Source organism: Tupaia chinensis, unplaced genomic scaffold (assembly GCF_000334495.1).
Source record: "Tupaia chinensis unplaced genomic scaffold, TupChi_1.0 Scaffold143936_1, whole genome shotgun sequence".
Taxonomy (NCBI): Eukaryota; Metazoa; Chordata; class Mammalia; order Scandentia; family Tupaiidae; genus Tupaia; species Tupaia belangeri.
Window position 1 is genome coordinate 1,078,401 of NW_006203787.1, and position 12,904 is coordinate 1,091,304.

At 49.5% G+C, this 12,904-nt stretch overlaps 1 protein-coding gene and 1 long non-coding RNA gene across 3 annotated transcripts in view; one reads left to right on the plus strand and one right to left on the minus strand.

Annotated features, from left to right (window-relative positions):
• The window catches only part of KIF13A (kinesin family member 13A), a 180,293-nt gene that overhangs the window by 158,300 nt on the left and 9,089 nt on the right, over positions 1–12,904 (plus strand). Inside the window, 8 exon segments of the mRNA XM_027767133.1 lie at positions 23–199; positions 1,377–1,469; positions 1,608–1,758; positions 3,705–3,784; positions 5,256–5,303; positions 6,918–7,029; positions 8,848–8,999; positions 9,502–9,606. Coding sequence (XP_027622934.1) covers positions 23–199; positions 1,377–1,469; positions 1,608–1,758; positions 3,705–3,784; positions 5,256–5,303; positions 6,918–7,029; positions 8,848–8,999; positions 9,502–9,606 — 918 coding nt within the window.
• LOC106733505 (uncharacterized) lies at positions 1,773–5,197 on the minus strand. 2 transcript variants are annotated; one of them, XR_001369555.2, is made up of 3 exons: positions 4,759–5,197; positions 3,499–3,537; positions 1,773–1,816 (listed from the first exon to the last, which is right to left on the minus strand). It is a non-coding gene; the product is annotated as an uncharacterized LOC106733505 (long non-coding RNA). The 2 variants fall into 2 exon arrangements; XR_001369554.2 differs by having other exon boundaries at positions 4,754–5,197.

The window sequence follows — 12,904 nt, forward strand, 5'->3', positions numbered from 1 at the left end:
CCCATTGTCCCCTCTCCCCCAGGTTTCAGCCACAGCCTCCTGGGACTCCTCCGTGCATGACTCTGTTCACCTGAATAGGGTCACGCCGCAGAACGAAAGGATTTACCTCATCGTGAAGGCCACGGTCCAGCTCAGCCACCCGGCTGCCATGGAGCTGGTGTTACGGAAACGGATCGCAGCCAACATCTACAATAAGCAGGTAGCCACAGGGCGGTTCCGCCGTGGTGCCCACACGCCCAGGGCTGGCTCTTCTTTGTCTCGTGGCACTAGTGCAGTGCACGTGTGAAATGTGACCACACTGGCCAAGGCCCAGTCTTGGTCCTCATTTGTCCGAGAACATGGGCGAGAGGACACAGGTGGATGGTTTTCACTGAGCTCTTTCTCACCTTGACTCACGCAGGGCCCATAATCCTAGCAGGCACTGAGCTCTGGCAGTTCACTGTCCGAGAAGTGGAAAAACTGCAGGCGAGCCCATGGCCTGGGGGTTAAGGCAGCAGATCCCCCATGGCCGGCTATGCAGGTCCGGCCCCAGCCCCAGCAGCTTGGAAGGCATGCCGGGCACACGTGTGCACATGCCTGAAAGTCTCAGGAGGAGGGGCAGCAGTGTCGCTGTTCCCTGTGGGGGTGTGGCCTCCCTCTCCCTTTTCCTCTCCCTCTCCCTCTGTCTCTGACAAGCACACGTGCTCTCTGGCAAATGAAAAGAAAGAAACGTGGGAAGGCTGAGGCTGAGTGGTAAAGTGTCAGGGCAAATGGGTCAGTGAGAAACCGGGACAGATGCAGAGTCCAGTGCACTCCCGCCGCGACCGCCCTGCCAACTCCCATCCTAGGGGTGCCGTGAGCAGAACTGTCCTCTGCAGCATTCTCCCACTGTCTGGGAGGTGCGAGTGGGCGTGGAGAGATCAGCGTGGGCAGCAGCTGGGAGAGAGGCAGGCACACGCCCCGGGCCGACTCTGGAGTCTCATCCCCGGATGGGTTCTGGACATCGGTGTCTCTCAGGGCCGGAGATAGGACTTTTAGGCTCACTTGTTATTTTTTTTTTCTGCTTTGCAGAGTATCATCTGTGTGTGTGCGTGTGTGTGTGTGTGTGTGTGTGTGTGTAAAAACTCTGGGTGGGAGGGGTGGTGCACAGCGACATGGCAGTAAGATGCAGCCCCCTGGGAGGCCAGCCCACGTGCACAGGCTCCAGGCTCGTGACCAGGACCTCCCAAGCGCGCTGGGCATGTGCGTGCCCACCATCAGTGACTAATGGGGCTGGGCACGCATCGAGGTACCAGACCCAGCTGGGGGTGCCGTCTCAGTCATGGGAGAGATCAGTAACTCCCATTTTCATATGGCTTAGTCCAGCTCTTCTTAATCCAGCTCTTCTTCTCTACCAGAGTTTCACACAGAGTTTGAAGAGGAGAATATCGTTGAAAAACATATTTTATTCCTGTGGAGTAACCTATGAAATAGTATCCAATATACCAAAGGTAAGCCGTGCACTCCTCTGTAAAATACTGCCCTGAGAAACCACAGAGGATGCGTGCTCTATGTGTATGTTCTCCTCGCGCCTTTGATGAAACCATTGTTTACGTACAAGTGTGGTCGTGTCTCTCCTGTCCCTTCAGGCCACCGAGGAGATCGAGGACCGGGAGACGCTGGCCCTGCTGGCGGCCAGGAGCGACAGCGAGGGCACGTGTGATGGGGAGACGTACATCGAGAAGTACACGCGGGGCGTGCTGCAGCTGGAGAACATCCTGAGCCTGGAGCGGCTCCGGCCGGGGAGTCACCCGGTTCTGTGTGTGTTTGTTTCAGGTCTTTCTGAACTGGGGGGCACCTGCGTTCACCAGAGAGAGAGAGGCAGAGAGAAGGAAAGCGAAAAACCACCCCCAGCCCCCAAGGGTTGCCCACATCACAGTTCTTTCTCCTCCTAAATCCCCTCATGGGATTTAGGCCACTCACACACACGTCCCCAGTGTGATTTGCAAGCCTCCAGGTCCAGGACTCGAACCACAGTCAGCCTTGTGGGAATCCAGTGCCTTGACGGCCACACTACCTGCTGGCCTGAATAACTGATACCTAGATCAGAACAGGAGGCCATCAGCCCTTCACCCACACTGGGCAAAGAGGCGCTTGCTTACTGAACACCTCTCTGAACCTGTCAGACAGGAGCACTCGAGTAGTAAGCCCCTTAGAGAGCACCTTCAGGCTAGGCCCATGGCTTAGTGGTTAATGGAGCTGGATCTCACTTGGCCAACCATGGTTTGAATCCCAGCCCCAGCAACTTGAAACACACCAGATGCGTGTGCACGAGTGCCCCGAATCCCAACAGGATGGAGCAATGGAAGAGAAGTGATTGCAGTGCAGACCTGGGGGTACTCTCTCTCTCTCTGTCTCTGATAAACACACATGTCCTTTGGCAGTTACCAATCATAAGAGAGAGAGCACTCTGACAGAATAGTGACAAGAATAACTGACTTGTACTGGTTACTTCCTGCTTGCCAAGCACTATGCCTGAGTGGTTTTGATACACCTTCCGCAGTAAGCATTGTTGAAATCCCCTTTCTCAGATGGGAAAATCGAGGCTGAGAGAAGCTCGCTCACTCGCCTCAGGTTGCACAGCTAGGGAGACGTGAACCCCAAAGGGGTGGCATGACTCAGAAGCCCACATGTGTGACCATGGACCCGTACTGTCTCCTAACTTTTGGGGTGGCATCAGGACATTCAAGTGTAAATAATCCACTAACCAGTGGAACTACAGACGGGGACACCTTTCCATTGGCGCGATAGCTGATGTTTTAGAAAGTGTGTATTGAGGGGCCAGCAGGTGGCATGGTGGTTAAGGTGCTGGACTCCCATATGGCTGACTGCGGTTCGAGTCTGGGACCTAGCGGCTTGTGCACCCGCTCTCGCTCTCTGTCTCTTTCTTATAAGCATATGTGCCCTATAGCAAATTAAAAAACAGTAATAATAAAATAAATAAATAAATAAATAAATGATTGTTAAAAAGAGAAGAAATTAAGGATAGAAATAAAACTTATTTTTAAAAAAAGCATGTGTTGAACAGCAGGAAGAAAACACTGGCACCTGTCAGAAAAGAAATCTGCCCATGGTACCAGCAGTTGGTGTAATGGCTATGTTGCTGGACTCCCACGTAGTTGACTGCAGTTCAAGTCTCGGACCTGGTGGCTTAAACTCATGCCAGGCATGTGTGTGTACGTGCCCACGATCCTGAGAGAAGAATGGAGGAGAAGGGATTGCGGTGTGGCCATTCCCCCCCACCCAGGGGGGGTGATTTCTTGCTTTTTGTCTCTCTGTCTTTATCGTTCTGTCAAGAGTATGCGCCCTATAGCAAAAACCTCTTCAAAGAAAAAAAGAAAAAAATCTGCCCTTCATGGAAATCTCACCTACATTGGTGCCTGAATAAATACAAACAACATAAACTTACTATCGCTGGCAAGTGAGATGTACAGAGGTATCTCTTCTCTGTTTTCTCTCCTCTGCTGTATAAAAACTTACCATGTAAATGTGTCTCATTGAGCAGTTTTCCAATTTTATCTATGGAAAAAAATGGGTATAGTAAGACTTCAGTTTTGTAAAGACGGGCGTGTGTAGGATTGAAGTGATCTCTACTTCTGTATTTTCTAAATCTTCTATACATCAGCACGTGTTCCTTCATAATCAGAAGAAAGAATAAATGTCATTTTCAATGACCATCTATTTATAGGCTGTCACGGTTAAAGAAGCACTTTCCGCCAAAGCCCGGCACATCCGGAGGAGCGTCAGCACGCCCAACGTCCACAACGTGAGTGCTCCCGGCCGGGGTCTGCTCCTCGTGGGCACGTCTCGGGGTTCGGCCCTGGGGGCTCCTGCAGGGGCGTTGGACATCTGGCAGTGGGACAGATGCCAGCCTGATGCTCTTTGCACTGGGGAGGCACGCCAGAGAGCTCCAGAAAGTTCAAGGAGAATACATATTAGGGAGGAAAATGCATGGGTGGCTGGGCAGCTGTGGGAAGGGAGAATCGCAGGAAGGTCCTCTTGAGGGGGATTTGTCTTTCCTTTTCTCTCTCAGGATAAATAAATAAACTTACAAAGAAATATAACAAAATAGAGAAGGGAATAATAAATAGTAAGCAGAATATATATGAATCATAGAATCAAGAAGCTAAAACCCAGATTATTTGTACAACCTGGTCAAATGGACTGACTTTCAGTTAAGATTGACGGGATAGGAGAAGAAAAGATGAGAGAGGAACCAGGTATTATTGGGAGCGAAAAGGAGACTACACCGCAGAGAGAGCAGGTCAGTGTGAGCATCCTCTGTGATAAATGGGCCAGCTTAAACAAGATGGAAATGTCCTGCAAAAATGAAATCAGAAGAGAAAGGGTAAACCTGAGCACAGCTCGCACCTAAAGGAAGACCCGAACCAGCATAATGACTGTGTTCACTGACGTGAATCCACAGCACCAAGTTAGCACGTGTCCACAAGCTGATTGTAAATTCGCAGCATTTTTTTCTAAGATTGATAAACTGATCCTAAGATCCCTTTGGAAAACCAAGGCCAAGAGTATGCATACATTGGGCCAGCAGGTGGTATGGTGGTTAAGGTGAAGGACTCTCACATGGCTGACTACGGTTCGAGTCCCGGACCTGGTGACTTACTTTCTCACTTTCCCTTTCTCTCTCTGGCCAAATGAAAACATAATAATAGTAATAATAATAATAATAAATGGAATTAAATATTTCTTTAAAAAAAATAAGCAGTATACATACATCACCTTCAGCCTTTAGTCCATTCTCCAGGGTCCACCTGGATACACGAGTCGTGCTGCGAACAGGATGATCCTGAAAACAGTACACACGTCAGTACTCGTACCGCTCAGCTGGTGGGCACGTGCGGACAGTGACAGGAACGTTTATTTCTTCATAGTTTGTGATAGAAAAGTATCAGAAGCAGCCCAGATGTTCATCAGTAGGGGACTGGAACAAAGAAGTTGTTAGACCACCAAAGAAGACAGTGTACAGTAAGCCACCACTTACATGAAATATAGACACATACAGAATAACACTGCGTGTCATTTGTGGGTCTATACACGTGTACTTACATAAAACATGTATGGAAATCATACACCCCAAATGGAGGATAGCCATTACTGCAAGGGAGGGAAGAAGGTCATTCAGGCCTCAGCTGTACCTGTGACATTCTATTTATTTATGTATATATTTTAAACGCATCCCATTATAACACACATTGAAAAAACTCTCTCTCTCACAGGTCTCTTCCAGTCGAGGAGACCTTTCTGGCTTTGACGAAGATGACAAGGTGTGCACCTGTGGGCATGGCAAGGTTGAATAAATTTGGGAAATTAGGGGATCTTAGTGCTTTTAAAATCCCCGGGCTTCTCTTCTTAGTCTTGGGCAAGTCCTTCTCTGCATGTCTCCATTTTTAAGATCGAATACTTGGTGTGAAATTGCTGTGTATTCTCGGTATTACATGCTTACTTCTCAGATGCGTTCATTCCATACCAGGATAATACCACACATGACTGAATAAGTGCCTGTGTGTTTATAGGCCTTACTCTCAGTGATTGAAGGAGGTATTAAGCCACCATAGCAAAATCAAAATGAGTTCAAATGAGCAAAACAATGGATTTAAAATGAAGGACAGGCTGGCCTCATACTGCAATACGTAAGCGCTGTGTGAGGAAGCTGGATCCCACATGACCGACCAGGGTTTGAATCCTGGCCTCCGTAACTGAAAACCACAAAAGCACATGTGTGCATACCCAGGGTCCACACGGGATGGAGAATTGGAGGAAAAAGGGTGGCTATTGACCAGGCCCTTTTGGGGGGTGTTTTTTTTCCCTTTCTCTCTCATGCTGATATGCCCTCTGGCATTAAAAAAGTAGTAAATTTAAGAGCAGTTTGCAACATTATCTTCTTCAGCACACATTTCTTGAGCATGGAAATGAATTACTGTGCTAGAGAGTGTGGGGACACAGATTTTGCTGTAAAGAAGTTTGAAGTTTAGTCTTTGGAGGTAACTAAGTCCTGAGAAGTTGCAATGAGATTAAATAAGCTCATATGGGGCCAGCCCGTAGCCTAGTAATTAAGGGAGTCAGATCCTTATGACCAGCCATGTTCGAATCCCAGCCCTGGTGAGTTGAAGAGCACCAGGTGACAGTGTGTGCATGCATGACCCAGGATAATACCAGACATGACTGAATAAATACCTGTGTGTTTATAGGCCTAGCTCTTAAGTGATTGACATTCCTGACAGATGGAGAAATAAAGGGAAAAGGATTGTGGCCTAACCATGTCCTATAGGGGGTGGTTTCTCTCTTTTTCTTTCTGTCTCTGGCAAGCTCCACTGCTGGCAATTAAAAAAAGAGTAAGTTCATCTGCTGTACCAGGAGTTTTCTTTCTTCAATATGCCAATACCGTATGTCTGTTTGAAACCTTCGGGTCTCAGGAACACTAGAATTACCATACCGTCCACTGTGCTTGGAGACCAATGTTTGCCTGCGACTCAGAATTCTTGGTAAAACTTTGGAGAGTTGTTCTTTCAAAAGCCTATCAATTTAGTCTTTAAATTATCCGGTCACCCTGTTTGTATGGCCAAGAGATAAAAGTGGCTGCGTCTGAGGAGGGAGGACAAGGAAATAGGCCATGCAGAGGTTCAAATGTGGGTTTCACTACATTTCTCATTATTTTATTAAACCTTGAACAAGTGCAGTAAGGCACTGAAGTGTATCTCCTCGGGCGTACTCTGGGTATGACAGTATTTGTTACGTCATTCAGCATTTTGCCTGTGTTTAGAATGTGTCATAACGATGAAGAGTCCGTACTGCTGTGAGGAAGGAGGAAGTCTGAGCGGGGCGTCATTTCTCATCTTAGGCTGATTTAACCAGCGCTAACCCGTATTTTTACCCCGTAGGGTTGGCTGGAGAACCAGTTAGATGTGTCCGACTACAGCTCCAGTTACCAAGATGTGGCGTGTTACGGAACTTTACCCAGGGATTCTCCTCGGAGGAGTAAAGAAGGGAGTGGTGAGATTCTTTCTTATTCAGGAAACGCACGAACAGACCATTCTCCATCCGTGGTCGTCAGAAGGAGCTGCAATGCCAGTTAGCTAGATGATCCAGACCATCTTCTCAAACAGAACATCGTGCTCTTTCCCCTCATTTCCTCTTTTGTGTCCAACATGCATCCAGATAATAACAGTAGGCTTTTTTTTAATCATTGTATAATTTTTTTTTCTTTTTTGGAGAGGTTTTTGCTATAGGGCACATGCGCTCGCCAGACAGAGAGAGAGAGAGAGAGAGAGACAGAAAGCGAGAAATCACCCCCCAGGGGGGATGGCCACGCCGCAATCCCTTCTCCTCCATTCTCCTCTCGGGATCTTGGGCACGCACGCACACGCACCCGGCGTGAGTTTTAAGCCACCGGGTCCGGGACGTGAACCGCAGTTGACTACATGGGAGTCCAGCGACATAGCCATTACAGTAACTGCTGGTCCCTCACTGTAGAATTTCTAAACATGGTTCATTTAGTGTTTCCTGAGTTTGAGATCAGGTTCAAGACACACTAACAAATCTTATTACAGGAGTCTTTTTTTTTTTTTTTTTAAGAGTTGTGAAAATTAAATTTGCTATAGGGCATGTGTGCTTGCTAGAAAGATGGGGGTGGGGGATGGGGTGAAAAAGCTAGCCACCAGGTCCGGGACTCGAACTGTAGTTGACCATGTGGGAGGCCAGTGCCTTAACTATGATGCCACCTCCGGGTCCCATTATATGATTTATTATTATTATTATTGATAGAAGGCACATGTGCTCACAGGGTGCAGTAAGCACCCCCAATGGGACGTCATCATGTCACAAAACTTTTTCCTCTGTTTCCCCATCCCGTCAGGATTTGGTCACACGCACCATGTGCCTATGTGTTTTTCAATCCGCCAGGGCCAGAACTCAAACCATGGTTGACCAAGTGGGATCCAGCTCCCCGGGCACCGTGCCTGACTCTTGCACTACAGCATGGTTTTATACCAGCAGAATATTCACTTCCGTCAGGTTTTTATACTCAAACGACGGCAGTCTGAGGAGGAACATGACTGACTCCTAAAGCAGGTTCAAAAACGATTCCGGAAATGAGCTTGGCCGGTGGTCACTTAATCACGTAAATAGTCTCCCCGGGCCTTGATGCGAACAGCAGCTGTGGCTCTGCCGTGTCATATTTACCTACCAAGTGCCACTGTAGTAGCGAACTGGACAGAGGCCCGAAAGGTAAGACATGAGAACCTGCAAGGAATGTCCTTGCGCAGCCACGCAGAGCAGCGCAGCCACGCAGAGCAGCACAGCCACGCAGAGCAGCGCAGCCACGCAGAGCAGCGCAGCCATGCAGAGCAGCGCAGCCCGAGAAACAGAGAGGATTCCAGCAGGACGCACACGTTTGTTCTCTGAGTACTCGTCGAGCTCCTCTCTGCTGACTGCAAATACAACCATGGAAATACGAGTCATAGAAATAGGACAGTAAATGACAAAAGGGCCCCAATGCTCGTTCAGATAGTAAGGCCTCTGCGTATCCACGCCACGGAGAACGTACATGAGGTGAAACGGGCCTGGTGAGTGGCACTCAGGCTGGGCTGGAAAAGAGGGCAGAGGCTTGCTCTCTGAGGTCTCGCACGCTGGCCAGCTCTTCCACAGCGCTGAACTGAGAGGTTGATCTCTGGCCTTGCCTACCTGTCTCAGTGCTTCACCCTCTCATGGTTGTCACAGATGCAAAACGGCCGGGGCGAGGCTGTTGGCCGGCCTCCTGCATGTCGGCCCGTGCTGTGGACCTGAGCTCGTGTGTCCTTTTGTCTCCTCCAGGTTGTGCAGCCGAGAGCCCTCATGCCTTAACCGTGAGCCCTTTTAAAGCATTCTCTCCTCAGCCACCAAAGTTTTTCAAACCCCTAATGCCTGTCAAAGAGGAGCATAAGAAAAGGACAGCCCTCGAAGCAAGACCTCTTCTGAGCCAGGAGGTAAATGTCTGAGCCGTCCTGTGCAGAGCAGAGGGGCACGGGGTCGCCGTGCAGTGGGTGCCACGTGCAGACCGCGGGTTACCCCGGCCGGGATCCTGTGCTCAGGTGCCTCTCTCTCAGGCACTCTGGGTCCTGGTGAAAGGTTTCATTTGTGGTTCATGCTGTGGTTTCATTTCTTAGGCATTTATGGCCTTTCCAAGTCTATTTTAGCTTTCAAGTGAGAAGGAGATGTTTCCTAAGTGTTTTAGACATATTAAAGGCTTTGCGTCTTTTGTGTTTTGGGTGTTATTTTTTGTTTGGTTTTTGATAACTAATTACGCCCACAACCTCTGTGTACTCATGTCAGATTCACCCGCAGCTGAACTGTAGCCTGCGACGTTGGCTGCTGCGCTAGTCACACGTGACGGAAGCGTCGCGTTGCTGTCCTAACTCGCACGTGTTGATAAGTACCTGCTGCCGTTGTCTGTGTGTGTGATGCATCTGTGTGTCTTAACCTTTGCAGAGCGTGCTTCCACCCCAGGCACCTAGCCCCGGCTGCATTGTGCCCCCAGGAAGCAATGGCAGCTGCATGCCACTAGAACACGATAGCAAACGTGAGAAGAAGATTGTAAGTTCTGGAACCATCTCTGTCCTATTGCCCGGTGGTGGGTGTAAGGCTCTTTCACAATCATCCAAACGCTGTAGAAATGAAGATGTGTATTGGGTCTGTGCCTTCCTTGAAAAAGCGTGATCATTGCTAGTGAAATCGTGCATGACCATGGCCTTGACTTGTGATTCTCATCGGTGTCCATTCTGTTCGGTGTGTGTATTCACATGTGTATTTGCTTAGCAGAGGTGTGCTTAGAGTAAGGGGAGAAGGTACTATGAGTGTGCAGCAGAGCACAGCTGGACTAATGTTGAAATCTTTCTGATGTCCCTGTCCATATCGCCCAGATTCTGAAGTTAATCTACCTAGAGGAGTTGCACTTGCTGGGAGTAAGTAACCCTGCACCAGCCGGGGTCCGTGTGGAGCCGGTCTCTGCTGCCTGATGCTGCCATGCCAGGATAGCCCGTAGTTTGTAGCCATGCACAGCCTGCCTCTCCCACGCACCCATCTCACCATGTCGGGGAGCTTCGGCTAATTTGCTGGCAAAATATATTCCAGCCCCTGGGCTTGGCCTTGCTTTCAGGGTGCCTTATCTGAGTGTTAGTTACCCTTGGTGGGTGGAGATTCTGCCCACAAGACCTCATTCCTCAGCACTTGCTTTTGTTTCGTTTTGTTTTGGCTTTTTAATGGCTAGAGTGTGTGTACAGGCCAGAGAGAGACAGAGGAAGAAAGCACCCTTCCATGGGGTGTGGTTGCTCCAGCTCTTCTCTGTTCCTCTGTCCCACTGGGGCACCCAGTAGGTTTTTTGTTTGTTTGTTTTGAGAAATTTTTGCTTTTAGGGTGCATCTGCTCACCAGAGAGACAGAGAGTCAGAAAGTGAGAAATCACTCCTCGGGGTGGGGGGGTGGCCCCACTGAAATACCTTCTCCTTCGTTCTCCTCTTAGGACTTTGGGCGCACACACACACACACACACACACACACACACACACCTGGCAAAAGTTTCGAGCCACTGTGTCTCAGGACTCAAACGCGGTTGGCCATGTGGAAGTCTGCACCTTAACCACTACACCACCTGCCAGTCCCCCAGTGGGTTTTCAAGATGCAAAGGCAAGGATTCCAACTGTGGCTGGCTACGTGGAATCCAGCGCCCTTAACCGCTAGACTATAGGGCCAGCCTTTCAGCACTTAGTTTGAAGATGACAAATGTGAGGACCAGCAGATGGCATAATGGCTATGTTGCTGGACTCCCATGTAGTTGACCATGGTTCAAGTACCGGACCCGGTGGCTTAAACTCACACCAGGCACGTGTGTGTGTGTGCCCAAGATCCCAAGAGGAGAATGAAGGAGAAGATTTTGTGGCGTGGCAATTTCTCACTTTCTATCTCTCTCTGTCTTTCTGGCGAGCACACGTGCCCTATAGCAAAAACCTCTCCAAAAAAAAAAAGAGAGAGAAAATGACAAATTTGAGATACAGTATTTAAAACATTGTCTATCAAGTGCTTTAGATTATGAATTATACTTCAATTTTTTTTAATATAAAAAGAGCTATGCATTTTCAAGCCTGGAAAGAATTCTCTAATTTCATGTCTCAGTGTTCGCTCACCTGTGGCTTCCTAGGCTTTGAACAAGTCAAGCCAGCTTGGAGCGAGAGGAGCTGCCTGGTGCCTGCCAGCACGTGGTCTGCGCTGTGTGGCCGGGGGTGGAGTCTAGGTCCCACTTGCACGGTGTCAGATCCGTGCGCAAGGCCCATTAGAGGGAGAGCCGTAAACAGTCCCACTGCGTGGTCCCGAGTGCAGCTTAGTCCCGATGTGCAGCTGGCCTCTGCCTGCCTACTTGGGGTGCTCGCAGAGCTTGGGACTCGGCCTTCCCCTTCCCAAGGTGAGGAAGGAAGAAGAGGCACCACTTTGCCCCCATTTTCCTGCCCGTCCAGTGCTTGGTGCAGAAAAGAGCCCGTCAGCGGCTGTGCCTTCGTCCCTCGGCCGCTAATGAGCCTTCCTGCCCTGCTCAGGTCCCCAGGAGGGCAGTGTGGGCTCAAATACCCCGGCGGCTGCTTTGTTACCCCATCAAAGCCTCCAGCTCTGCCTGTTGGACCTGTCTGTTTTTTGTTTTGTTCTTAAAGTTGACTTATTTATTTGTTCCATGAGCGAGAAAGCACAGAGAGACAGAGAGACAGGGTCCACACGCCGCAGTCCACCTCCAGTCTCAGGTAGGCCAAATCACAGGCACAGGTGCTCATGCTGACATTCGGGGAGGCGCCAGGACGTGAACCCAGGACGTTTCTCACGTGGGCCAGTCATGTTACCACGGCGCCACCACTGACTGTGACTGGGCCTGTTTGTTGACACGACATTTACCTTTGTGGTACATAGAAGCTAAACTTAAATGAGTCTTAACACAGCCAGAGACTGCCGGGTGACCCCACAGTGACATGGCCAGAGACTGCTGGGTGACCCCCCAGTAACACGGCCAGAGACTGCCGGGTGACCCCCCAGTAACACTGTCAGAGACGGCCGGGTGACCCCATAGTGACATGGCCAGAGACTGCCGGGTGACGCCCCAGTAACACGGTCAGAGGCGGCCAGGTGACCCCCCAGTAACACGGCCAGAGAGTGCCGGGTGACCCCACTGGACTGCCAGCAGATCGTTCCCAGATCACAGAGCTCGCCTCACGGCTACTTTCTTCACTTTCTAAGATCTTCACATGGACCCAGCCGAGGACTTGCAGTTCGCAGAGGGTAGGGTGGGACAGGAAGTCACAGCGGCAGTGGGACTTGAAGGGTTGTGGGGCCATTTTCTTGCTGGGGTCCCACTTGAGAGAGCAGCCTCTCCCCTCCGGCTTGCTGAGCTTTCTTCACCTCTTGGGCGCTTTTTCCGAGTGTTCCGGTGGTTGACACATTGCTGCTTCTCTGACCTGAGATTCGGTGGTTGGCGCATTGCTGCTTCTCTGACCTGAGAGTCTAGCTTCTCAGGAAGCTTTCATTTGATTCCTCCTATAAATGGATATAAACTGGTTTCTTTCTTTGTCCCTAATTCCCTTTCTTTTCTCTTGAAAAAATTAGTGAGCCAACGGTTTCTGTTTATCAAGGGAGTTTGCGCTCTTTCTTGAGAAGTAATATCAAGACATCATTCTTGTTATTTTTTAATCCACCTAATTACCATGGTAACTTCTATAATTCCACATAATATATGATAAGTAGAACTCTGTTTGATTCTTTTTTAAAAAAGAATTATTTGGGACCAGCAGTTAGTGTAATGGCTATGTCGCTGGACTCCCATGTAGCCGACCACGGTTCGAGTCCCGGACCTGGTGGCTTAA